Source organism: Neoarius graeffei, chromosome 4, assembly GCF_027579695.1.
Source record: "Neoarius graeffei isolate fNeoGra1 chromosome 4, fNeoGra1.pri, whole genome shotgun sequence".
Taxonomy (NCBI): domain Eukaryota; kingdom Metazoa; phylum Chordata; class Actinopteri; order Siluriformes; family Ariidae; genus Neoarius; species Neoarius graeffei.
The window spans coordinates 105,241,570-105,268,954 of NC_083572.1; the positions used below are offsets into that span (position 1 = coordinate 105,241,570).

Below are 27,385 nucleotides of genomic sequence, written 5' to 3' on the forward strand. Positions count from 1 at the left end.
TTTTTCCACAAATTTGCAGAATTTTTGCCAAATTCTGAATAGAGTATTCACATCAAAGATTTAGTTTTATCTGTATTATTTCTTTCATCATTTTATTTCAAATTAAAACCAACATCACCATTCAAAACCGTATAGTTTATTGACTGTGAGTATATCTATTGGGCGACCCCCACAGTACCCAGTTTCTGAGACAGACCCAGATATGAAACGCGACGCTACCAAGCTGCCTGACAATCACAGTTGTTGTGGTTTGCATCACTGTGACTGTGACATGTTGGTAGATTTCTGAAGAAGTTCACATCAGGCTCTGGCGGAGGGTACAGTACGGTAGGCTATGTGGTTACACCATACCCCATGCCATAGATTCAACACAGAAGTATAAATTAGCTTTTATGCTCCAAGCTTGGTTTGGATTAACCACGTGCAAATCATAATTTCCTTATCATTTTAATAACATCTACTCTTTACTCTTTTTAATACACTCATCATATCAATGCACTTTACTCCTACTGCATTGACAACTTCAGGGTTAGCCATAGATTACATTATTTATTGATTATTATGTACGTAGTTCTCCTTCCTCAGTGAACGTACGGTATTTTGTATGCTACATGGATAGAGGAATCCTGTTGCTATGGAAGTTATCTGCAGTAAACTGTACATAACCTTCAGCGTCCAGGCTCATGTGGATTTCAGAGTTACACAGAGTGTGAGAATGAGAGAGGCTGAAGCGATAACATCTGCACGTTTTATATCGCATCATGTTGATTCAGTATCTATGGACACTTGCAGGCCACTTTATTAGGAACACCCATACATCCACCTGCGATTTTGTTTGATGCCGTTCTCTAATCAGCCGATCCCTTGACAGCAGCACAGCGCATCAAATCATGCAGATACAAATCAGGAGCTTCAGTTAACGTTCACAATGTTCAAACCAGGGGCGGATCTAGAAAAATATTTATGGGGTGGCAAGAGGGGGGCAGGAATTTTTGAGGGGTGGCAACGTATTACAGACGTGTATATATATATATATATATATATATATATATATATATATACACTGAATTTAATCACAGTTATCACAGTTTGATGACAAATAGTATGTACACACTACAAAAAGGCACGGGCTGCCATTTACAAACTCATACAGACAAACTTAAAGCGCCATTCCACCATTGGATGTATGGAGCACTTGCATGTGACGTCACAGCCGATCCAGATTGTGACAGACGCCATCGTGTCGGTCAAACGCCATATTCCGCCTTCTACTTCTGGTTCTACTTCTGCTTTTACTTCTACCTTTTCTTCTGGAAAACCCTACTATATACAATTCTACTATAACGGCTGCGGCTACAAGCTCTCCCTACCTGTGCACAGTTTTTATGTTTTTTGTGTGTATTTTTGCGTGTTGTTCGTCTGTATCGGACTTCAATATCCACTACAACCGTATGGACTTACTGGACATTGGTTTCCAGCAGAAAATGACGGTTTGTAGCGATTTCCATCGCATGCACAACATTCCGGACGAGAAAAAAAAAAAATAATAACATTCCCGACGAGATAGCGAGACCAGCGGGGTCTCCGTGGATTGTTATCGGAAGCAAAGCGAAGGAGGCAGCGCCGGGAGCAGAAGCAAAAGCGAGGCTGCAGGCAGAGCCGGCCTGTTGACTAAGCTTAGAAAACAGCTACTCAAACCTCCACTGCCAAGCCTCTACCTCTCCAACGCCAGATCCATGTAAACAACACGGACGATTTGGAATTACCTTATTCTATTCTATAATCGGCTGGTCAGTGCTATACTCAATACTTAAGTGACTTACCCATCCAATGAGGATTATTTTCTTGTTTACAAGATGCCACATCTGAGTCGCTGACAAATCCTGAATTTCTGTAAAGATAACTGTGCAGAGGTTTATAAGCACGCAGTGCTTCACCACTGAACAGCGAGGGAAAGTTGATGAGGTAATCATACACGTCCGGGTATTCCGCTGACAGTTCAAAATCCGGTCGTGAAAACTCCGTCCGGAAAGCCATAAGGGTCACTAATCTGTAGATCGTTTATTTTAGACATATATCTAGTTATCTGTTCATTAGAAAAATGAGCCGTGTAGTCCGTCGGTTGAAATTGATCCATTCTGTACACGAGTGCAGCAGTATTCAGCGGTGTTTTTGACCGACAAGATGGGGGTTGTGTACTTTCCGGTCACGTGACTGCAAGATCTCTATTCTTTGGCATAAAATACAATATATTTTATGACAACATGACTAGACAGAGAAATCTTTTAGCTTCAAAATGATATATCAAACATAATTTTTTGACAACAACAAGTATATTAATTTTGCGACCAAAGTCACCTACCCTTTTAATTTCCGCGCGGTAGTGAAACGTGATGTCATCGGCAGGTTCCCCTTCTTGTGTACTGTACCACGTCACACGTGACGTGGCACAGATTATCAGCAATGGCGGATAGAACACGATTGTCAGCTTCGGAAAAGAAGCGAAGGAAAATAGCAAGTGATGCCCAAAGGAGACGGTCGATGGTGAATATCGGCACAGCAATCGACAAGTGGAAATCGCGTTCTATCCGCCATTGCTGATAATCTGTGCCACGTCACACGTGACGTGGTACACAAGAAGGGGAACCTGCCGATGACATCACGTTTCACTACCGCACGGAAATTAAAAGGGTAGGTGACTTTGGTCGCAAATTAATATACTTGCCGTTGTCAAAAAATTATGTTTGATATATCATTTTGAAGCTAAAAGATTTCTCTGTCTAGTCATGTTGTCATAAAATATATTGTATTTTATGCCAAAAAAATACATCCAATGGTGGAATGGCACTTTAATCTCATGCTTTTATTGTTCACGAAGAACACACGTTCTCAGATGAGGTCTATACCGTTTCTGGACAGTTTTATACTGTATATGCAAAAGAACAGACACTAAAAAACAACAACAATAACAACACTGCTTCAAGTTCAGCATGATTTAAACCATTTACACCAGTGTCACATTTTATAGTTTTTTTTTTCTCACGCTTTGTAAAGGCTCACCAGTGAGCATAACATGAACTTGTCATGCCTACAACAGCTGAATGCGGCGATTTCCATGTTGCTCAGCAAAACGCTTCACATTACATGTATAGTTAGCTAAATAACGTTCTCCAACCTGATTTTTATCCTCGCAAAATCAGCATCGCAACTATGCTAGCACTGTTCATTCATTATAATTTCATTGCTTGATGGAGAGTTAATCAGCTTTTACCTCTTTCCTCCCGTGTCTCCTTTCCTCGCGACTCCTGGCTCCCTCGCTTCGCGCCTCTCAATTTTCCAAAACAACCAATCTCTGGCGTTATCTCGTGCTGGATTCGCCGCAGTCGGACATTGGAAATTCGCGCACGTAAACGTCAAATTGGCCATAATTTTTCTTTGAATTCGTCGCTGCCAACTGGGGTGGCAGCAGGGGTGGCAAGGCTTTCTTTTAGGGTGGCATTCGCCACCCTATGCCACCCCGGTAGATCCGCCCATCGTTCAAACATCAGAATGAAGAAAATTGCGATCTCAAAGTGTGACTTTCTTTCACTGTGGCATGGGTGTTGGTTTGAGCCAGATGGACTGTTTTTTTTGAGTATTTCAGAAGCTGCTGATCTCCTGGGGTTTTCACACACAACAGTCTCTAGAGTTCACTCAGAATGGTACGAAAAACAAAAAACAACAACGACAACAAAAACATACATCGAGTGAGCAGCAGTTCTGTGGGTGGAACAGGCTTGGAGGACTCACATCCGACTCGTGCCTTAATTTTAAGGGTTCGTGACTTGACTTGGACTTGAGCACTGATGACTAGGACTTGGACTCGTGCATTAACTGCATTCGGACTCTGATTTTTTTTTTTTGTAACATGCCACAATAATTTGGCATAAGATATATCTATATTAATTTTTATTCCAATTTCGACACATTCGCCTGCTCATGTGTCATGTTCAGGAACAAACGTTAATGGCGCTGAAATGCCTGGAGAGACGCCCCAGGATTGTCCGCTTTGCTTATACAGACTTCTCGTGCAGTGGGAAAAAATGCACTGCTACGGTACCGTATGTGTTCCATGTGTAGAACTATCGAGGAGACAACAGGGACGACCTCGAACTTTAATCATTTGGTGAGACTCCACCCAGAGAAGGACGTGACACGCTATGTCCATTGCCCTGTTGAGAGGGCGGCACGGTGGTGTAGTGGTTATCACTGTCGCCTCACAGCAAGAAGGTTCCAGGTTTGAACCTCGCAGCCAACGGGGGCCTTTCTGTGCGGAGTTTGCATGTTCTCCCTGTGTCTGCGTGGGTTTCCTCCGGGTGCTCTGGTTTCCCCCACAGTCTAAAGACATGCAGGTTCGGTACAATGGGGCCACTGTAATTGGTGCAAGCTGTAGTGGTTTCCCAGCCATAATGTATGTACATACTGTATATAGATCTTGCTATGGCAAAGCTAATAAATCTAAATCTAGACAGTGGGCGGGGCTTACTGAGCGATGAACTAGCTAGTGTTAAGGGGTCATCCATAATTTTCATCATTATCATGAGTCTACAAAGAGTAGACTTTTGAGCAACCCCCCTCCCCCCAAAAGAAAGTGTACATTAGCGGACAAAAAATGATGATGGATCTACGTGGAATAGGAATTCAAAATAAAACCATGTCTTGTATTACTTTTTATTAAAATCGGATGACAGGACAATACAAAGATTCACAAGACAAGAAAAGAAGACACAAGACGGGTCCAGAAGTTTTCATAGAAAGCAGGCGATTCATTTTTGAAAATTAGGGACTGTCTTTTTAAGGGGAGCTGTTGCCTTTTGGCTCCTCATGAACAAGGGGAAATCCATTGTTCATGAGGAACCCAAAGGAAACAGCTCCCCTTAAAAGAGAGTCACTGTTTTTGCCCCCAGATTAAATGTTGAAAATAAAGAATAAAACATATTTTGGAGGGGGCGGCACGGTGGTGTAGTGGTTAGCGCTGTCGCCTCACAATAAGAAGGTCCGGGTTCGAGCCCCGTGGCCGGCGAGGGCCTTTCTGTGCAGAATTTGCATGTTCTTCCCGTGTCCGCGTGGGTTTCCTCCGGGTGCTCCGGTTTCCCCCACAGTCCAAAGACATGCAGGTTAGGTTAACTGGTGACTCTAAATTGAGCGTAGGTGTGAATGTGAGTGTGAATGGTTGTCTGTGTCTATGTGTCAGCCCTGTGATGACCTGGCGACTTGTCCAGGGTGTACCCCGCCTTTCGCCCGTAGTCAGCTGGGATAGGCTCCAGCTTGCCTGCGACCCTGTAGAACAGGATAAAGTGGCTAGAGATAATGAGATGAATGAGATGAGACATATTTTGGAGCTGGGGCTGGTCGTGCAGGACTTTCATTCTGAAATGGAAGAAAAGAAGACTGACTGTATAAAATTCAACTGACTGCTGACGCAAGTACAAAATACCCATATGATATCCTATGTACTTATTTTACGAGAGAAATAATCCCGAATTGTAAAAGTCGACTTGATTTTTTCCATCCGGACGATCGCTTGCCGGCACAGCTCAACTTGCTTTGAAACGTTCGTTTTTGATTCTTTCCAAGCAGCCTGTCCTGCCCTAACTGCCTCCTGCCGCTTCTCAGATGAATGCAGGAAACAATAAACGTTTAAAAACTGCTCATATTTGTTTGAAGGAGTCTTGTGAATAGCGGTATTTCTGCTATTCACAAATTTGTAAATGCGGTCAAAATCTGGGTCAGCCATTGTTGTTGTATTGAAGAAAGAAAGCGTGTAGAGCTAGCTGACAACACCGATGTGGCGCGAAATTTTTTACATGGCGGCCGCCGATTCGCACATTGATGGATCATCATTTTTTCATTTTTAAAAAGTGTACGCCTGGTCATTAACCCCTTCCCCCCCGCGTACGGTTTGTACGCTCGTGATAATGATGAAAATTATGGATGACCCCTAACCCTCTCTCATGTTATTTGCCCTGTTTATAGTGGGCGGGGCTTGCTGAGCGATGAACAAGCTTTTTATCTGGAGCCTGTTAAATAAAATGGGGCAGTTGAGCAGGAACATTAGTCCAACACAGTAGCAGAGATGCTTTCACATATAATCTAAGGGGAGACCTAAATTTTAAAAAACCAAAGGTTCGAACAAATATGAAAAGCATGTGCGTATCGAGCTGTGGGGTGACTTTATGGAACAGACTGGAGACAGAAATAAAACAAAGTGCAAATATAAATCTGTTTAAAAAAAGGTACAAAAATATTTTTAAACAAGTATATAGAAGAGGAAGTATGTCAACGGAGGATGATGAGTGATAAATAGAATAGGGTTGATTGTTATATTAGAACTAACTTAGTATATGGTATATATTTATTTATGGGGATATTTTATATATTCATATTTACAGGGATAGGTATGTAGTAGATATTTATTTTTGTAATTATATATTTATATAGATATTTATAAAGTGTATATATGGTATATATATATATATATATATATATATATATATATATATATATATATTTTTTTTTTTTGTAATTATATATTTATATAGATATTTATGAAGTGTATATATATATATATATATATATATATATATATATATATATAAATTTTTTTTTGTAATTATATATTTATATAGATATTTATGAAGTGTGTATATATATGGTGTGTAGTATATATTTATTTATTTTTATAATTATAAAGATATTCATGAAGTGTATATATGGTATACATTTTTATAGGTGTATTAATGAAGTTTGGATTTCAGGGTATTTAAAAAGGGGTGGGAAATTAAAAAAAAGTATTGTACTTCTTCCCACTCCTTTTTCGAACAATCTGCGGTGTATTGTAATGTCTTAGCTTTTTATGTATTTTATTTATTAATTTGTTTTGTCACTTTCTCGTGTTCTTTCTTTTGTATGTACAAATAGTTACATACATTTTTTTATACATGTTCGAAAAAAATAAATCAATTCAAAATTCAAATTCAAATAAAGGCAGCAACAGCCACCGTCAAATGGTGCAGGTGGAGTCTTGTTCTCGGACTCGATTCGAAATTGTCTGTAATGAAAATCATTACTGGGGACTTGAGACTGGAATTGGACTTGAGGTTTAATGACTCGACTACAACACTGGGTTGGAAACAAACGCCTTGTTGATAAGAGAGGTCAGAGGAAAATGGCTGGATTGATTCGAGCTGCCAGGAAGGATATAGCAACTCATATAATCACTCTTTACAACCGTGGTGAGCAGAAAAGCATCTCAGCATGCAACAACAGAAGAGCACATTGGGTTCCAGTCCTGCAGCCAAGAACAGGGATCTTCGAATCAAGAACAAGTTCCTGTTAAAGTGGCCGGTGAGTGTATTATTCAGATGTTCAATCCATCTACTTCCTTGTGAAGAATAAAACTCCTCCCTGCTCTATAGTATTAAATTTAGTTGCGTCTTTAAAAGCTGCATGACTACACACATTATCATCAATTATCCTAATGCACACTAGATACACATGTGCCAATATCGCTAACAATAAATAGCTAACAGGCAGAGAGATAAAGCAGAATTTGACCATTAAACCTTGGTTTGTGCCTCTTTTTTTTATCCAGATCTCTGTTATTAGAAACAAATATCTGTTTCACGCCCTGCAGCCTTTCCTCTTAATTGGCTTTTCTTCCAGGTGAATTTTAGATATGGTCAGAGAATGATGTGGAAAAATGTCTCTGTATTGCCGTAGCAAGGTGTCAAAAATTGAGAAATAAAACATACAATTTTTTAGTTTATTTCAAATTTTAGTTGCAAGTTTGTGGTCTGACCCTTAACCCGAGGGGTCCAGGCGGCCCAGGTTTCCCATCCTGACCAGGACGTCCGTCTGTTCCAGCAGCTCCTCTTTCTCCCTGAGAGTTGAGTGTGTATACACACACACACAATAAAAACAGATGGTACAAATCATCTCGATGTAAAGCTGCTTAAATATTTTAAAGGTAATACACTGTGCAGCAGGTTTCAGACACATTACCAAATAAGCAGCCAAATATATCAACCCTGAAATTGAATTTCTACAACAACAAAAGAAATGTATCTTACCTTCTCTCCTGGACTTCCTCTCTCTCCTGGATCTCCCTACAGAAAAATAAAAGACATTAGAGTTATCATTTGTTATACTGCTGCCGAGAAGGTTATGTTTTCAATGCCGTTTGTCTGACTGTAAGCAGGACTGTGCAAAACCTACCAAACGGATATCCATGAAAGTTGGTGGAATGGTGCGTCATGGGCCAAGAAAGAACCCGTTACAATTTGGAGCAGATCCGAGTCACGGATCGGATCCACGAATTTAATTTCACTTTCCATAACATTGCAAGACATGGCATTTGGCCTTGGTGGACCATCTGCCCTCAACAATACCATACATCTTCAAATACAGTAAAGTTCAGTAGTGACAAAACAGAGCCAAATGTAGCAGGGGCGTCACTAGGCCTTTTTTACTGGAGCACGTGCCCCAGTAAGAAAATGTTGAAAGATTTTTATAACAAACTAGTTTCTTTGGCAGATCATTTATCTACTGTAAGTTGTAGGACAGAGTGTGTTTCAAACTTCTATCGCCTCTTCTTTCTAACTAATTTTCTGATTGGTCTAGGAGATTCTCACTGTAAACACAGCGTGTGTGCGGCGTGCCATGAGTCCATTTAGCCTACTGGAGAGATGAGTCTACTCTTTGGATGAGTCAGAGAACGGGCTCTGGATGAGTTAAGGTAGCGCGAAGTTTTTGCAACAAAACTTCAACCCTGATTCCAAAAAAGTTGGGACAAAGTACAAATTGTAAATAAAAACAGAATGCAATAACTTACAAATCTCAAAAACTGATATTGTATTCACAGTAGAACATAGACAACAAATCAAATGTTGAAAGTGAGACATTTTGAAATTTCATGCCAAATATTGGCTCATTTGAAATTTCATGACAGCAACACATCTCAAAAAAGTTGGGACAGGGGCAATAAGAGGCTGGAAAAGTTAAAGGTACAAAAAAGGAACAGCTGGAGGACCAAATTGCAACTCATTAGGTCAATTGGCAATAGGTCATTAACATGACTGGGTATAAAAAGAGCATCTTGGAGTGGCAGCAGCTCTCAGAAGTAAAGATGAGAAGAGGATCACCAATCCCCCTAATTCTGCGCCGACAAATAGTGGCGCAATATCAGAAAGGAGTTCGACAGTGTAAAATTGCAAAGAGTTTGAACATATCATCATCTATAGTGCATAATATCATCAAAAGATTCAGAGAATCTGGAAGAATCTCTGTGCGTAAGGGTCAAGGCCGGAAAACCATACTGGGTGCACGTGATCTTCGGGCCCTTAGACGGCACTGCATCACATACAGGCATGCTTCTGTATTGGAAATCACAAAATGGGCTCAGGAATATTTCCAGAGAACATTATCTGTGAACACAATTCACCGTGCCATCCGCCGTTGCCAGCTAAAACTCTATGGTTCAAAGTAGAAGCCGTATCTAAACATGATCCAGAAGCGCAGACGTCTTCTCTGGGCCAAGGCTCATTTAAAATGGACTGTGGCAAAGTGGAAAACTGTTCTGTGGTCAGACGAATCAAAATTTGAAGTTCTTTATGGAAATCAGGGACGCCGTGTCATTCGGACTAAAGAGGAGAAGGACGACCCAAGTTGTTATCAGCGCTCAGTTCAGAAGCCTGCATCTCTGATGGTATGGGGTTGCATTAGTGCGTGTGGCATGGGCAGCTTACACATCTGGAAAGACACCATCAATGCTGAAAGGTATATCCAGGTTCTAGAGCAACATATGCTCCCATCCAGACGACGTCTCTTTCAGGAAAGACCTTGCATTTTCCAACATGACAATGCCAAACCACATACTGCATCAATTACAGCATCATGGCTGCGTAGAAGAAGGGTCCGGGTACTGAACTGGCCAGCCTGCAGTCCAGATCTTTCACCCATAGAAAACATTTGGCGCATCATAAAACGGAAGATACGACAAAAAAGACCTAAGACAGTTGAGCAACTAGAATCCTACATTAGACAAGAATGGGTTAACATTCCTATCCCTAAACTTGAGCAACTTGTCTCCTCAGTCCCCAGACGTTTACAGACTGTTGTAAAGAGAAAAGGGGATGTCTCACAGTGGGAAACATGGCCTTGTCCCAACTTTTTTGAGATGTGTTGTTGTCATGAAATTTAAAATTACCTAATTTTTCTCTTTAAATGATACATTTTCTCAGTTTAAACATTTGATACGTCATCTATGTTCTATTCTGAATAATATGGAATTTTGAAACTTCCACATCATTGCATTCCGTTTTTATTTACACTTTGTACTTTGTCCCAACTTTTTTGGAATCGGGGTTGTAAGCAAACCATATTCTAACAAACCCATTAAACTACATCGAATTAAATTATATTAAATTACTTTTCCAGATGCATATCAGACAATTCTTCTAACAAAGCAGAGACAGGGGCAGGGAAACAGTGACCGATGAGGAGGAGGGTGAGAGAGGCAGTGCCCCAGTAAAGCTTAATTCCTAGTGACGCCCCTGAAATGTAGAAATACAATGTCTCCGTATCACAATCCACTTTCATGGGTACCTGTAATCCTCTGGGATACACATGTACGCACATAATTCTAATAGTTTTGGAAATGTATCCAGACATACCGTATAAAGTGGTTGTGGTTGCAGATTTGTACATCAGAAAAGAGTCCTTGGCAGTCTGTACTCTCTGAGTGATCTAGTCTGTATACGCTAATTAATTCTGATATTAAAAACAGTCAGTGGATTTATGAACGAGTAGCACATGCTGTAGTTACACCATTGATGAGTGCTGTGTCAGCATGAAGCGCATTAGGTTAAGATTACTTCAATCAAAATGAAAACTTATTTCCAGCACATTTTTTTTTTTAAGTGTCAGGTTTACTTTCGGGGCGGCACGGTGGTGTAGTGGTTAGTGCTGTCACCTCACGGCAAGAAGGTCCAGGTTCGAGCCCCGTGGCCGGCGAGGGCCTTTCTGTGCGGAGTTTGCATGTTCTCCCCGTGTCCGCGTGGGTTTCCTCCGGGTGCTCCGGTTTCCCCCACAGTCCAAAGACATGCAGGTTAGGTTAACTGGTGACTCTAAATTGAGCGTAGGTGTGAATGTGAGTGTGAATGGTTGTCTGTGTCTATGTGTCAGCCCTGTGATGACCTGGCGACTTGTCCAGGGTGTACCCCGCCTTTCGCCCGTAGTCAGCTGGGATAGGCTCCAGCTTGCCTGCGACCCTGTAGAACAGGATAAAGCGGCTACAGATAATGAGATGAGATGAATGAGAACCCAGCTGTCTGTTGGGCAACTATGGATTTAAAAAAAAAAATAGCCTGAAGATGAAATTTGTTTGTCATGCAGCAAAGGCTTTAAGGGCTGTTTCACAATCATGGTTGTCTTTTTGAATAACAACAACTAATTCGTGCAACTCGGTTCAGTATATTTATATATACACACTGGAATTTCTTGTAGTTCATTGTACAGGGACACACTTACAGCCTGACCTACAGCACTAATGTCTCTTATAAGCTCTTATAAATATGTTTAAGAGTCAAATGCAGCTCAGTTTTGACCTTGTGGTCATTTCATTTAATTCTACTTTAATTATTACACTTAGATTTTACTGGTTAAATTTGGAATTACTTTTTTTTTTTTAGCACAAACTGCATTTTACTTTGGGCATATCAGGGCACTTGCTGTGATCAGCAAACATCGTTTATTTTTTGGTTTTATTTGGCTTTCAGGAACCAATTTACCTCGCTCATTTGCACTATTCCGCATTACCTCATCTTAACAGCTGCTAGTTTGTTTATACTGCTTATTTCATGTTTACCTGCTAGACCTCAAGTGCCCTTGACTGTTTGGTGATTTGAACCAATTTATGTGTGTGTGTGTGTGTCTGTGTGTGTGTGTGTGTGTGTGTGTGCGCGCGTGTGTGTGTGTATATATATATATATGTGTGTGTGTGTGTGTGTTTGGTCTACGTCTAGTTCATATCTAGAGTGTTTATACTGTTTATATTGTCTGAGTGTTTAGTCTGTGTGTAGTTCTTATCTAGTGTTTACACTGTTTATATTGTCTGAGTGTTTAGATAAGAACAAGACATAGACTAAACACTCAAACAGACAATATAAACAGTATAAACACTCTAGATATGAACTAGACATAGACTAAACACTCAAACAATATAAACAGTATAAATAAACAGTATAAACACTAGATAAGAACAAGACAGACTAGTGTTTATACTGTTTATTTATACTGTTTATATCGTCTGAGTGTTTAGTCTGTGTGTAGTTCTTATCTAGTGTTTACACTGTTTATATTGTCTGAGTGTTTAGTCTATGTCTAGTTCTTATCTAGTGTTTACACTGTTTATATTGTCTGAGTGTTTAGTCTATGTCTAGTTCTTATCTAGTGTTTACACTGTTTATATTGTCTGAGTGTTTAGTCTATGTCTAGTTCTTATCTAGTGTTTACACTGTTTATATTGTCTGAGTGTTTAGTCTATGTCTAGTTCTTATCTAGTGTTTATATTGTCTGTTTGAGTGTTTAGTCTGTCTTGTTCTTATTTAGTGTTTATACTGTTTATTTATACTGTTTATTTGTTTGAGTGTTTAGTCTATGTCTAGTTCTTATCTAGTGTTTATACTGTTTATTTATACTGTTTATATTGTTTGAGTGTTTCGTCTATGTGTAGTTCTTATCTAGTGTTTACACTGTCTATATTGTCTGAGTGTTTGTCTAGTTCTTATCTAGTGTTTATACTGTATTTATACTGTTTACATTGTTTGAATGTTTAGTCTATGTCTAGTTCTTATCTAGTGTTTATATTGTCTGAGTGTTTAGTCTGTCTTGCTCTTATCTAGTGTTTATACTGTTTATTTATACTGTATTTGTTTGAGTGTTTAGTCTATGTCTTGTTCTTATCTAGTGTTTATACTGTTTGTTTATAGTGTTTATATTGTCTGAGTGTTTAGTCTGTCTTGTTCTTATCTAGTGTTTATACTGTTTGTTTATAGTGTTTATATTGTCTGTTTGAGTGTTTAGTCTGTCTTGTTCTTATCTAGTGCTTATACTGTTTATTTATACTGTATTTGTTTGAGTGTTTAGTCTATGTCTAATTCTTATCTAGTGTTTATACTGTTTATTTATACTGTTTATATTGTCTGTCTGAGTGTTTAGTCTGTGTGTAGTTCTTATCTAGTGTTTACACTGTTTATATTGTCTGAGTGTTTAGTCTATGTCTAGTTCTTATCTAGTGTTTATATTGTCTGTTTGAGTGTTTAGTCTGTCTTGTTCTTATCTAGTGTTTATACTGTTTATTTATACTGTTTATTTGTTTGAGTGTTTAGTCTATGTCTAGTTCTTATCTAGTGTTTATACTGTTTATTTATACTGTTTATATTGTTTGAGTGTTTAGTCTATGTGTAGTTCTTATCTAGTGTTTACACTGTCTATATTGTCTGAGTGTTCGTCTAGTTCTTATCTAGTGTTTATACTGTTTATTTATACTGTTTATATTGTTTGAGTGTTTAGTCTATGTGTAGTTCTTATCTAGTGTTTACACTGTCTATATTGTCTGAGTGTTCGTCTAGTTCTTATCTAGTGTTTATACTGTTTATTTATACTGTTTACATTGTTTGAATGTTTAGTCTATGTCTTGTTCTTATCTAGTGTTTATACTGTTTATTTATACTGTTTACATTGTTTGAATGTTTACTCTATGTCTAGTTCTTATCTAGTGCTTATACTGTTTATTTATACTGTTTATATTGTTTGTCTGAGTGTTTAGTCTATGTCTAGTTCTTATCTAGAGTGTTTATACTGTTTATATTGTTTGTTTTTTTCAATTATTCGATTTTTATTTATTGCATTGCCTGTTTGCATTGTGGGTCAGAGAGGACTGAAATTTCATCTGTGCTGTATGTCGAGCATGTATAGCATATTTGACAATAAAGTTGACATTTACGCCCTTATAAGCCCATTGCTTTAACATTAACTTATGATGTGGTAAGTGCTAGGACACCTTCATTAAACACGACCCAGCTTTTTTCAGTAGTACGAGCACGCAAAGTTTCATTGATGTAGCTTACGTAGTTTCTGAGAAAACTTGTCCAGATTGAGTCCACTTGTACAAAGTCCAATAACGAAAATCAAGGGCCATAACTCTGAAAATAATAATTTCTCATGAATAATTTTCAAACTCACCTTCGATCACGAATAGTAATATGAGCACGCAAAGTTTCACTGATGTACAGTGGTGCTTGAAAGTTTGTGAACCCTTTAGAATTTCCTATATTTCTGCATAAATATGACCTAAAGCATCATCAGATTTTCACACAAGTCCTAAAAGTAGATAAACAGAACCCAGTTAAACAAATGAGACAAAAATATTATACTCGGTCATTTATTTATTGAGGAAAATGATCCAATATTACAAATCTGTGAGTGGCAAAAGTATGTGACCCTCTAGGATTAGCAGTTAATTTGAAGGTGAAATTAGAGTCAGGTGTTTTCAACTAATGGGATGACAATCAGGTGTGAGTGGGCACCCTGTTTTATTTAAATTCAACACCATTGTTCCCATCCCCAGGAGTGGTCGACCAACAAAGATCACTTTGCAAGGAGAAAGCCATTGCCCTCCAAAAAGAGCATTGCTGCTCGTCTGCAGTTTGCTAAAGATCATATGGACAAGCCAGAAGGCTATTGGAAAAATGTTTTGTGGACGGATGAGACCAAAAAACTTTCTGGTTTAAATGAAAAGTGTTATGTTTGGAGAAAGGAAAACACTGCATTCCAACATAAGAACCTTATCCCATCTGTGAAACATGGTGGTGGTAGTATCATGGTTTGGGCCTATTTTACTGTATCTGGGCCAGGACGGCTTGCCATTGTTGATGGAACAATTAATTCTGAATTATACCAGTGAATTCTAAAGGAAAATGTCAGGATGTCTGTCCATGAACTGAATCTTAAGAGAAGTTGGGTCATGCAGCAAGACAACGATCCTAAGCACACAAGTCGTTCTACCAAAGAATGGTTAAAGAAGAATAAAGTTAATGTTTTAGAATGGCCAAGTCAAAGTCCTGACCTTAATCCAATGGAAATGTTGTGGAAGGACCTGAAGCGAGCAGTTCATGTGAGGAAACCCACCAACATCCCAGAGTTGAAGCTGTTCTGTACGGAGGAACGGGCTAAAATTCCTCCAAGCCGGTGTGTAGGACTGATCAACAGTTACCGCAAACGTTTAGTTGCAGTTATTGCTGCACAAGAGGATCACACCAGATACCGAAAGCAAAGGTTCACATACTTTTGCCCCTCACAGGTACGTAATATTGGATCATTTTCCTCAATAAATAAATGACCAAGTATAATATTTTTGTCTCATTTGTTTAACTGGGTTCTCTTTATCTACTTTTAGGACTTGTGTGAAAATCTGATGATGTTTTAGGTCATATTTATGCAGAAATATAGAAAATTCTAAAGGGTTCACAAACTTTCAAGCACCACTGTAGCTTATGTTGTTTCTGAGAAAACTTGTCCAGACTGAAGCGGACAGACGGAAGGACAGACTCCATTCCTATATCCCCCTGCGAACTTCATGGTGGGGGATTAAAAAAATATATATATATTCCTTCAAAAAAATTGAAGGGTTCTTAGCTTTTTTAAAGGGTTCCACTTTTTAGTGAACCCTTTTAAGGAACAAAATCTGAAGTCCCTCAAGTTAAATCTAAACTTTTTTTTTTCCTAATACCGTATTTCTGGTCATTTACACTCTTCCTTCAAGGGTGCTAGATTGGTGTTCTTAGCCTCCAAGCCCTCCTATTATCTTCAAAAATCAGTTACATCATTCATATTTTTAGGTCAATTTTGACCCTGTTTGGCTAAATCACCTCAAAACAATACATTTCACAGCATGCTGTATGGGTTACAGGTATTGGTGGGACATGGCGATTCATTTCCGCCAGTTCGTTCATGTCGGTCAGTTCAGCAAAGAAATTCGTTCGTTCAGTTCGTTCACTCGTTCATTTTGATGACGTCACACCAAAGCGGCACAACAATGGCTGTCGTCCGAAGTTTAGTTCATCTTGAGTGAACGAGAGGCGGCAGAGGTGCCATCCACAATAGATTTTCATACATTACAATGTGCTTGAGAAAAAGATGGAAGAAAAACATTATCCTAGCATTATCTGAAAAAGACTACATAAACAAAGCTCTGAAAGTTAATTAAATGTAGATGAGAATAAAGCTGTTTTTATATTTATTATATTTATTTTAGTAGAGCCATGGTCTGCCGGCTATGCAGTTGTTCTCTCAAACCCATTAAGCAAAAAAAAAAAAAAAAATTGCTTATTTAACAGCAACACTCATTTCAGAGAATAAATAACTTTACAAGTCATCGTATTCAGCGAACAGTAGCCTGCGATGTCTCTCTGCTGCATTCATGATCATTCATTGTTTGGCCTGGTCATGGACATGGAAACGGTTGTTATGCACGAACATTCGATTGACGTCATGTCTAGCGAGACCTTTTCCAGCTGTTCGAGCAAGAGACCTCCTTTAAACCCATTAAGTAACACCCATTTTGCTCATATTCAACAGCAACGCTCATTACAAAGAACAAACCACTTTATTACAAATTGCATTAACATTAAAAAAACAAACACAGTATGCCGCGATCTCCAGAGCCACGTTCTTCATTGTTTATCACAGTCATGGAAACCGTTGCTATGCGCCCAGCCCAGTATGGCAGCAGGCAGGCTGGCTGCTGGCTGTTCGTTCGTTCGCAAACTGCTGAGCTCGTTCGCTGTGAACTGAAATGTATTGCTGAGTGAGACCTCTAAATTGTAAACTAAAGACCTGGCATGTGTCAACGCTCTGATAATAGGGCTCAGATAGCCCTTAAAGAAGTAAAGTGGCGCTGCTCTGCACAGATCAAAATGCAAGTTGGACGCCCTTCTGCTACTGAACAGATCCTGCTGATTCGCCAACGACCGAGATTCAGCGACCGCCCTGCTGCCAGCGAGCAGAGACTGCTGATTCGCGAACGACCGAGAACGAGAGGCAGCGCGAACTAGTTCTAGTCGTTCACTTCGAAGACTCGTTCAAAAAGAACGGTTCATTCGTGAATGACACACCACTAGTTACAGGTGCTATTACGGACGTAGGAGTGACACATTTGATTGGATTTTCTCCTTCTAGCATGTGTGTACTTTAGATATTTTATTTGTGTTCATGACTTCGCAGATGAATAAATTCACAACTTATGTTGCAGGTTAAAATCAGGGCTTTGAACCGGTTCAAGGAACGAAAACGAAAACCGGGAACTTTTTCTATTTCACATGGAACAGAAACGAAACCAGAAACTTTATTATTTTTTATGTTCCGGAACAGAAACGCTTATTAAAAATAATGGTAACCGGTTAATACCGGTTTTTATTTCGTTCCTCAAAGTTTCCGTAGCCTGCGCAAGTTTCTATGACCCGCTGGGGTTCACTTCCTGTGTGACGTTCGCTGACTGAATGGAGAGAGCGGGAGGGTGGACTACTATCACGTCTCCACATCTTAAATAAAAGGTAAATATTGCAGTCTATCGTTATTCAAAAACGTCAATTTCAAACACTATATCAATATATTTGTCCACGTGAATGAGAGGCTTGCGAACATTAAATGACGTTAACCTCTGTTAGCCTATCAATGCATAGGGCCTGACTAGCCTTTGGTAACACACTAAACGAATTCTCTTTCATTTTTGGCACTTTTTCTGTTTGTGTAGATGGGAAGACATACTGAGAATCCAAATCGCCAACATTTGAAATAATAATTGTTTTGAATTATTTCTTGTCTTATTTAATGAAGGTTGTAATAGAATTAGCCTACATTTGGCTTAAGCTGGATGAGACAGAGACATAATTTTATAGCCATTTGTTAAACAGCTGACAGGGAACGTAATTAACCGTTCCGGGAACAAAATTTTTTTGTTCTAACCGGTTCGGGAACGTCTATTTAATGGTGGAACCCAAAACTGGAAACGTTAAAATTCCGTTTCTGTTCGGAACGAACCAATAGGAAAAAAATTCTGGTTCAAAGCCCTGCTTAAAATTGACTAATACGCACTGTCTTTCCAAAAGAGGCTTGTTCATTACACTCATTGTTGCATTCAGCTACAGGAGCATTAGTCAGATCAGGTCCTGATGCCATGTGAGGAGGTGGGGTTGAGTTCAGTCAGGGCTCTGTGCAGGACGCTCGAGTTCTTCCACTCCAAACTTATTACACCTTCTTACTTTCATTCACAATAGAAAGATATTTAAGTGGAAGTTACACTTTTTTGTAAACTCAATGCCTCTCACAGGATCCTTAATCCGTCAAAAATGTCCTCTCTGGAAATCACTCACCATATGATGAGGTTGTAAATGATTTCTTAAGAAAACATTTGTCTCTTCTGAAGCAGAATGCATGCTCTGTTGTTGCACAGTTTAAAAAAAAAAACACAAGAGTGCTCTGAGAGCATGATATCCCCTGCTGGCAACTATGCCATAATAAAATGTGACTGAACTGACCGAAATTGCAATCTGCGTATTACCGACATATAACAAAGAATCCTGTCAAGTTTTGTGAAATTCCTCCAAAAATTGTGAGAGGAGTTGATTTCAGAAGGTGACGGACGGACATCACGACATAATCCCCCTTCGGGCCTTTCGGCCAGCGGGAGATAAAAATTGTAAGGGAAAATTGTAAGGGAAGTTGATTTCAGAAAGCAAGCACACCTTGATGAAATTGCCAAAGTACAAGTTTAAGAGTCAATGGCGTAACTCTGGGAAAATTTGCCCAAATTAAACGAAATTTCAATCTGCGTATAACTGTCATATAACAAAGCCTTTTGCCAAGTTTGTTGAAATTCCTCCACAAATTGTGAGCGGAGTTGATTTCAGAAGAATGTACAGTACACCCTCATGAAATTGTCAAAGTACAAGTTATTTAATCAAGGGTCAAAACTCTGGGAAAATGTTCACAAATGAAATTAAATCACAATCTGCGTATTACCGTCATATAACAAGGCCTTTTACCAAACTTCAAGAAATTCCTCCAAAAATTGTGAGAGGAGTTGATGATGTCAGAAGGAAAACACACCTTCATGAAATTGTCAAAGTATAATTTTGTTAATGAAGCGCTGTAACTCTGGTAAAATGTGACCGAATTGAACAAAATTACAATATGCGTATTACTGACATATAACAAAGTCTTTTGCCAAGTTTGGTGAAATTCCTCCAAAAATTGTGAGAGGAGTTGATGTCAGAAGGAAAACACACTCATGAAATTGTCAAAGTATAATTTTGTTAATCAAGGGCTGTAACTCTGGTAAAATGTGACCCAATTTAATGAAATTGCAATATGCGTACTACCGACATATAACAAAGAATCCTGCCAAGTTTTGTGAAATTCTTCCAAAAATTGTGAGAGGAGTTGATTTCAGAGGCTGAGTACCCTTCCCGGGACGGACGGACATCGCCACGACATTAATCCTCCTTCAGGCCTTTCAGCCAGCGGGGGATAAAGAGAAAATAAACAGGACTTGAAACAGATGTGAGACGCTTTTGATTTGCAGCAGAGCAAATGTGATTTGAGTCAAAAAGTGTCCTCTCCGGAAAACCGCAAGGATCGTCCCCACTTCAAAGTGGTCAGTTTTAGAAATACACTATACACTTCTTCTCAGCACAACTAAGTACCTTGCCCAGTATATGACCTATAGACCCTTTTCAGTCACGTGACCTTTGTAAACGCAACCGCCATTTTGGACATGTAGTGGACTTCGGCTCGAATCGGTTTGAATGCGAGGAAGGCGACAAACATAAAAGAAAAAGGAGTGAGATGCAGAAAACTGTATTTACTAGTTTACTGTAATTATGATCTGGCAGCTATTTACACCGGATCCAGTGTAAATAGCTGCCGGAGCCAACGTCCGAGCTTGCCGGAGCGCGCTCCGGCCGGCCGCGAGCTAGCGCGCTCCGGAACCTCGGACGTTGGCTCCGGCAGCTATTTACACTGGATCCGGTGTAAATAGCTGCCAGATCATAATTACACTAAACTAGAATGGAATGTTAACAGCAATGTAATGCCTTTTCTGGCTAATTTTATTCATCTTACCTCCAACAAAGTGGTCACTACACAAGCGTTGGTATGCCGCTATCCATCTTCTCCGTCGGTCAGCATCTACCGGGATCCGATAAAATGATAACCCTTGCCTTGTTTGTTGATGGTTACTACATCCAGGTGCACAACAATATAGTGGCATGATGGAAGTCTTGCTGAAAATAAACACTTTCTTTGCTGCCGTTCCTCAATGTTGGCTGTGGTAAACTACTGGTAGTACATCTCCAAAATGGCGGCCGCGTTTGTCATGACGTCACGTGAAAAGGGTCCATAGCTCTGCCTCATTCATTTCCATCTCAAAAGGTCATTTTGGGCAGCAGAGAAACACAAAAATCTGAGATTGATTTTTTTTTGGACTGTTGTGGACCTGTAAAGTTTCCCCGATTGTCAAACAGCTCTAAAAGCAGTTAACTACACTTGGTAACTAACTTACTCTGGCTCCTACTGGTCCACGCTGACCCTCAGCACCCTGAAATTACAAAACATAGTTTACAATCAACTGAAAAGTTAAATAAAATTTTAAAAAATGTAAAAATAAAGTATGAACGTGTAGAGTGAACTTAGTGCTGTCTTTACCCGTAATCCTGGAGTGCCTGGTATTCCTGGTTGTCCTTGTTGACCTTTACTACCGTGTTCCCCGGGGTCACCGGGTTCTCCCTGTGCCAACAGAGAAACACCAGCTAACAAATCAGCAGTACAGGACTTGGAAATTAATACAATGTGCTGAAGAAAATAGAAATTGCACGCGTGTGTGTAGGGAGGTGTGCATGGAAACATGGAAGCTCTACTGTGCCTTTTCTCCTCTGTCTCCCTTGAGAAGAGCGTGTCCTTCTCCCTGAAATACAAATAAAAGTGCAGCTAAATAAAAGAATAAAACATGAATATCACTAACAGGACAATATAATAAATGTGCAAATGGGTATTTATTACATTAATGGTTACGGAGTCGAGGGGGGGCCTTAAACATATAAACTGAAATGCTAAATTTGAAGAAAATCTAATTACAGTCCTAGGAAAAAGAAAGTACTGTAACTGTTACTAAAGGTGGTTCGACATGTTACTGAATTATGGGGTGTACTTATTTTTCCCCCCACCTGAGTTTCTTAATGTTGGTTTACTTTCTGGGAAAAAAATGACAACATATTGAAATCTATTGAGGTATTTCACCTGACGTCACAGGGTCACGTGACGCCCCGGTGTCCGCCATTTTGGACGGCAAGCTAGCTAATGTCAACAACAGTAGCTGGTATGTTACTGTAGCAATGTTTACGTTCAGTCATTTGGATGACTGTTAAAACCTTTCAGTCTCAAGTTTTTCCTTTACTGGATTTACTAGTTTACTGAGCCAGCCAGCCCCGGAGTGCTAGCTAGCCAGCCAGCCGGCCCCGGAGCGCTAGCCAGCCGGCCCCGGAGCGCTAGCCAGCCAGCCCCGGAGCGCTAGCCAGCCGGCCCCGGAGCGCTAGCTAGCCCCGGAGCGCCAGCCGGCCCCGGAGCGCTAGCCGGCCAGCCGGCCCCGGAGCGCGCTCAGTAAACTAGTAAATACAGTAAAGGAAAAACTTATAATGGGCCATGTCTCAACAGACTAAGAAGTTATTTCAATGACATTTAATAACATTTTGTTTATCCTGAGGACCGAAAGTAAATGAAAATGTGAACACATCTTAGCTGTCAGTGAACAATCCTGGTGGAAGCAGGTAAACGTCGTTCTCTAAGCCTGCTAACCTCAATTTTTGCAAATACCTCTCCCTCTGCTTGCCCTGTAAATGCCCTACGTCGCTGGATAGTGAAGGTGTTTTCTGCATCTCGCTCCTTTTTCTTTTATGTTTTTCGTTTGTCGCCTTCCTCGCATTCAAACTGATTTGAGCCGTGCCGTCCAAAATAGCAGCGTCACATGACTTGGTCACGTGAGTGAAATACCTCAATAGTGGGTTTTTTTTTTATTTGTTTGTTTACAGAAGTTGTTGAGGACCATACGATTAACTAAAAGCACAGAATTGGAGGGTGTACTTTCTTTTTCCCCCTATGAGAACTTCATTAAGCACTGAAGTCATCAAAATGTACATTCTTTGTATTAAAATTATATAATATTAACATAAATATGGGCTTTACCGCATCTCCAGGGGGCCCTGGGGGACCTGGGTTCCCCTAAAATAAACACACATTCATTCAGTCATTTGCTGTGTGTGAGTTTGTGCCACATGTACAGTATGTGTGTACACAGATTAACAAAAAAAAAAAGCGTATGCATGGTTTCCTACCTGATCTCCCTTTTGTCCTCGTGGTCCCACAGGCCCTGGAGAACCCTATATGGCAAACACAAACCAAGAAATACAAAAATTGTACAGGATAATTAACAGTTATTCACGAAATCGAGTCATACATGAGCTGATCGCTGAGTTGTCTATAAGCCATGTACGACGATATTGAATGGAATAATTGTTTTATCCTATCCACATTCACAGGATTTTGAGAAACGGAACATTTTTTTTTTGCAAATTCGATCAATAAAAACTTTATACAAAACATCTGGAAAAATCATTTCCACTTCGCGGACACGTGAAAAATTGCATACGGTACGTGTAGTTAAATATTAGAAAGTGCCGTCTTGCCGAGGTCTAGAATAGCTTTAGACATTTATTTAATTCTTCCTGGAAAATTTCAGTTCTGTAATTTTCAAACTTCTTTGAGCTTTTGAACCAGTCTAAAAAAATTCAACAAATTTTAACGTTTAAAGATGAAGAATGTAAACAAACCATGAAAATGACAGGAGCAACTTGTGAACAAGAGTGCTCTGAGAACGCAATTTCCCCCGCTGGGAACTCGGCCAGAACTCTGATAAAATGCGACTGAATTTAATGAAATTGCAACCTGTGTATTACCGACATATAAGAAAGAATCCTGTCAAGTTTCGTGAAATTCCTCCAAAAATTGTGAGAGGAGTTGATGATGTCAGAAGGAAAACACACTCATGAAATTGTCAAAGTATCATTTTGTTAATCAAGGGCTGTAACTCTGGTAAAATGTGACACAATTTAATGAAATTGCAATATGCGTACTACCGACATATAACAAAGAATCCTGCCAAGTTTTGTGAAATTCCTCCAAAAATTGTGAGAGGAGTTGATTTCAGAAGGTGAGTATCCTTCCCGGGACGGACAGACGGATGAACATCACCACGACATAATCCCTCTTCAGGCCTTTCGGCCAGCGGGGGATAAAAATTGTAAGGGAAGTTGATTTCAGACAGCGACCACACCTTGATGAAATTGCCAAAGTACAAATTTGTTAATAATCGAGGGCGTAACTCTGGGAAAATTTGCCCAAATTAAATGAAATTTCAATTTGAGTATAACTGTCATATAACAAAGCCTTTTGCCAAGTTTGGTGAAATTCCTCCACAAATTGCAAGAGGAGTTGATTTCAGAAGAACTTACACCCTCATGAAATTGTCAAAGTACAAGTTTTTTAATCAAGGGTCAAAACTCTGGGAAAATTTTCACAAGCGAAATTAAATTGCAATCTGCGTATTACCGTCATATAACAAGGCCTTTTACCAAGCTTCGAGAAATTCATCCAAAAATTATGAGAGGAGTTGATGATGTCAGAAGGAAAACACACCTTCATGAAATTGTCAAAGTATAATTTTGTTAATCAAGGGCTGTAACTCTGGTAAAATGTGACCGAATTGAACAAAATTATAATATGCGTATTACCGACATATAACAAAGCCTTTTGCCAAGTCTGGTGAAATTCCTCCAAAAATTGTGAGAGGAGTTGATTTCAGAAGGAAAACACACTCATGAAATTGTCAAAGTATAATTTTGTTAATCAAGGGCTGTAACTCTGGTAAAATGTGACCCAATTTAATGAAATTGCAATATGCGTACTACCGACATATAACAAAGAATCCTGCCAAGTTTGGTGAAATTCTTCCAAAAACTGTGAGCGGAGTTGATTTCAGAAGAATGTACACCCTCATGAAATTGTCAAAGTACGTACAGGTTATTTACTCAAGGGTCAAAACTCTGGGAAAATTTTCACAGATGAAATTAAATCGCAATCTGCGTATTACCATCATATAACAAGGACTTTTACCAAGCTTCGAGAAATTCGTCCAAAAATTGTAAGAGGAGTTGATGTCAGAAGGCGAAAACACCTTCATGAAATTGTCAAAGTATAATTTTGTTAATCAAGGGCTGTAACTCTGGTAAAACACGACCGAATTGAACAAAATGCGTATTACTGACATATAACAAAGCCTTTTACCAAGTTTGGTGAAATTCCTCCAAAAATTGTGAGAGGAGTTGATTTCAGAAGAACGTACACCCTCATGAAATTGTCAAAGTACGTACAGGTTATTTACTCAAGGTTCAAAACTCTGGGAAAATTTTCACAGATGAAATTAAATCGCAATCTGCGTATTACCGTCATATAACAAGGCCTTTTACCAAGCTTCGAGAAATTCGTCCAAAAATTGTGAGAGGAGTTGATGATGTCAGAAGGCGAAAACACCTTCATGAAATTGTCAAAGTATAATTTTGTTAATCAAGCGCTGTAACTCTGGTAAAACACGACCGAATTGAACAAAATTACAATATGCGTATTACTGACATATAACAAAGCCTTTTACCAAGTTTGGTGAAATTCCTCCAAAAATTGTGAGAGGAGTTGATTTCAGAAGGTGAGCGCCCTTCCCGGGACGGACGGGCGGATGGACGGACGGACATCGCCACAACATAATCCCCCTTCGGGCCTTTCGGCCAGCGGGGGATAAAAATGCAATAATCATAATAATTTTTGAAAAAAAAAAGATAAGTTCTTACCGTCAAACACTTTCATTCCATATTTTGTTGCCTTTTTTGTATTTTTGGGGGTTTTGTTTTCGAGTAGAGTTTTTATTTCGTCCTCGGTTGGTTCAGCAACACGCTCCGCCATTTTGTTTTTCTCTACTCACGGTATATGAGCTGATATCTTACTAGTAGTGTAACCAATCAATCAATCAGAGCGTGCGATTGCTCATATCCAGTGAATGAGGATAGAATAATACTGCATATGATAATACTTTGACATTTTCACGAAACCTCAATACATGTACAAAACTAAAGGTTTAAATTGTATGTAAACAGAGATGTGTCTACAGAGAGTCTAATTCACGATGCACATCATGAAGCAGAAGAAGAACAGCCTGCGCGTTCATGCATACTGTATGTGCCTCTTACATTTCGTCCTTGCTCTCCAGGATCACCGAAGTCTCCCTTTTCTCCTGGTTGACCTGTTTGTCCTGGAACACCCTGAAATAAAACATCAAATGCCAGAAGGTTAGAAATGTGCCAGAGAAACTTATCTTCTATAAATGAGGAATGGACTCACCCTCAGTCCCCGTTCTCCTGGTTTACCAGGCAAGCCGGTTTCCCCCTGAGAGCACACGATACAGCAGGAAGCATTTACACACTCATAACCTCACCTCTCTAGACAAATCAGTACTGAGTACAAGTATGAGGCGCATGTCAAGAAATGCTGCAACACACAGACGCCTTCAAAAATTAAACATAGATTTAAAAAAAATCAACAATAAAGAGAATCGGACAGCACGAAAGGAACGAAAGTCAATATTTGGCTTGACAGCACTTCCCTTTTAAAAAATACACCAAATACAGTATTACAGGTACAATTTGTGCATTTTATCAGGAAATTGGCTGATGCTCAGGTTTTCGAAATCATCTTTATGCTTGTGTCACACATTGGCGTTTCAGCCTTGCGTATGTACGGTACGGTGTATCAGGATACGTGGCAGTAAGAAAGGAAAGGCACAGCATCGCCAGCTTACGTAGCTAATACTCTAGGATGTGTAACATGATCTCCTTGTACGCCAGGGTGCGGCGTATTTTTAAGTCCGCACTTTAAAATCTGTAGCACATACCGGTACATAGCAGCTTTGATGTGTCACACATACGCATCATACGTGTACGCTGTAAAAACAAACACTATGCAGCAGGAACGTTGCTTGAACATCTATTACGCTATGCAAACGCTTTAGTTGACACGTGTCTGATGAAGGTGGGTCCGGGACTGGCTGGGTGGATGTAGCTGATATCTTCCCTCTACCCTTGCCCTTCTGGGGTCCTGACTTCTTCACTGGCATGATTTCTTGATATGCCACAGGTACACAGTAGCAACGTTACAGGTAAGAACGAAACACCATGTCCAGCCATGGCAACGCATCATATGCCACACATACGCCTCAGTACCAGTGGCGGCTGGTAGTCTTTCAAACAGGGGAGGCTGGTCAGTTACGATATTTCCAGATTTTAAAAGAAAAAAGAAAAAACACATCAATTTTGCCCATACTCTTGCCTCTGATCTGGCTGATTGTTGGCAGGGTCACAAACTGTGAAATAACAGGTTCTTTTGGCCCATTAGCCTACTGTCCAATATACATGATGGTGGTGTTGGGGGGGGGTATATTTTAACATTTTATATTTTAAAATTGTGCCATGTTGTTTAAAAATTGATCATTATTGAAAGCAGCTCTTTGTCAGGAACCTCAGCAGTAACAGCAGAGTGTTCTGGAATAGGCACAAGCACTGACCTTGGGGAGCCAAACATAGAGCTGGGTGCCACACATTTCATTCAATGACACTTTCCCTATATTTTACTTATTTTGACTGAGAAATGTTTTATTGACAATTTTGATAACCCTTCACTTTTAATCCAGGTCTGTAGTGTGAAATGTTCTCGGCTGTGTTTTTGTTTAAAAATGTTTTCCAAATTGTAGCGGTGTTTAATTCATATCCAGAAAAATATATATTCCAATATAATATACTCAGCATAAACATTTTAAATAGATTCTATATTTTTGGTCCATCCATGACATATTACTAAAGTAGCCTATTTCCTGTTGTTGATGTGGGTCACTTGCTGTTAGCCAATTCACTTTCTCATACCAGGAGAGCTGAAAGGAACGAGTATTATTCCCTACCTTTTTCACCAAGTCAATTTGAGGCGTTGGTCTACCCTGCTCTTTAATTTTAATTTTTTCCTCGAAAGGAAGACTGGCAAATGGCTTCACCAAAATTAAATCAGCAACGCTTGGCATCCGTGTGCAGCTTTCTTGCTAGCTGACTAGCCCCCTCAAGTTCAAGTTCAGTCACTCAAATAA

At 39.5% G+C, this 27,385-nt stretch overlaps 1 protein-coding gene across 1 annotated transcript in view; it reads right to left on the minus strand.

Annotated features, from left to right (window-relative positions):
• The window catches only part of col7a1 (collagen, type VII, alpha 1), a 519,627-nt gene that overhangs the window by 197,589 nt on the left and 294,653 nt on the right, over nt 1-27,385 (minus strand). The window contains exons 54-62 of the mRNA XM_060918496.1: nt 25,597-25,641; nt 25,446-25,517; nt 22,485-22,529; nt 22,336-22,371; nt 21,020-21,061; nt 20,803-20,883; nt 20,660-20,695; nt 8,112-8,147; nt 7,841-7,921 (exon numbers count right to left, since the gene is read on the minus strand). Coding sequence (XP_060774479.1) covers nt 7,841-7,921; nt 8,112-8,147; nt 20,660-20,695; nt 20,803-20,883; nt 21,020-21,061; nt 22,336-22,371; nt 22,485-22,529; nt 25,446-25,517; nt 25,597-25,641 — 474 coding nt within the window. The remainder of the gene's footprint in view (nt 1-7,840; nt 7,922-8,111; nt 8,148-20,659; nt 20,696-20,802; nt 20,884-21,019; nt 21,062-22,335; nt 22,372-22,484; nt 22,530-25,445; nt 25,518-25,596; nt 25,642-27,385) is intronic.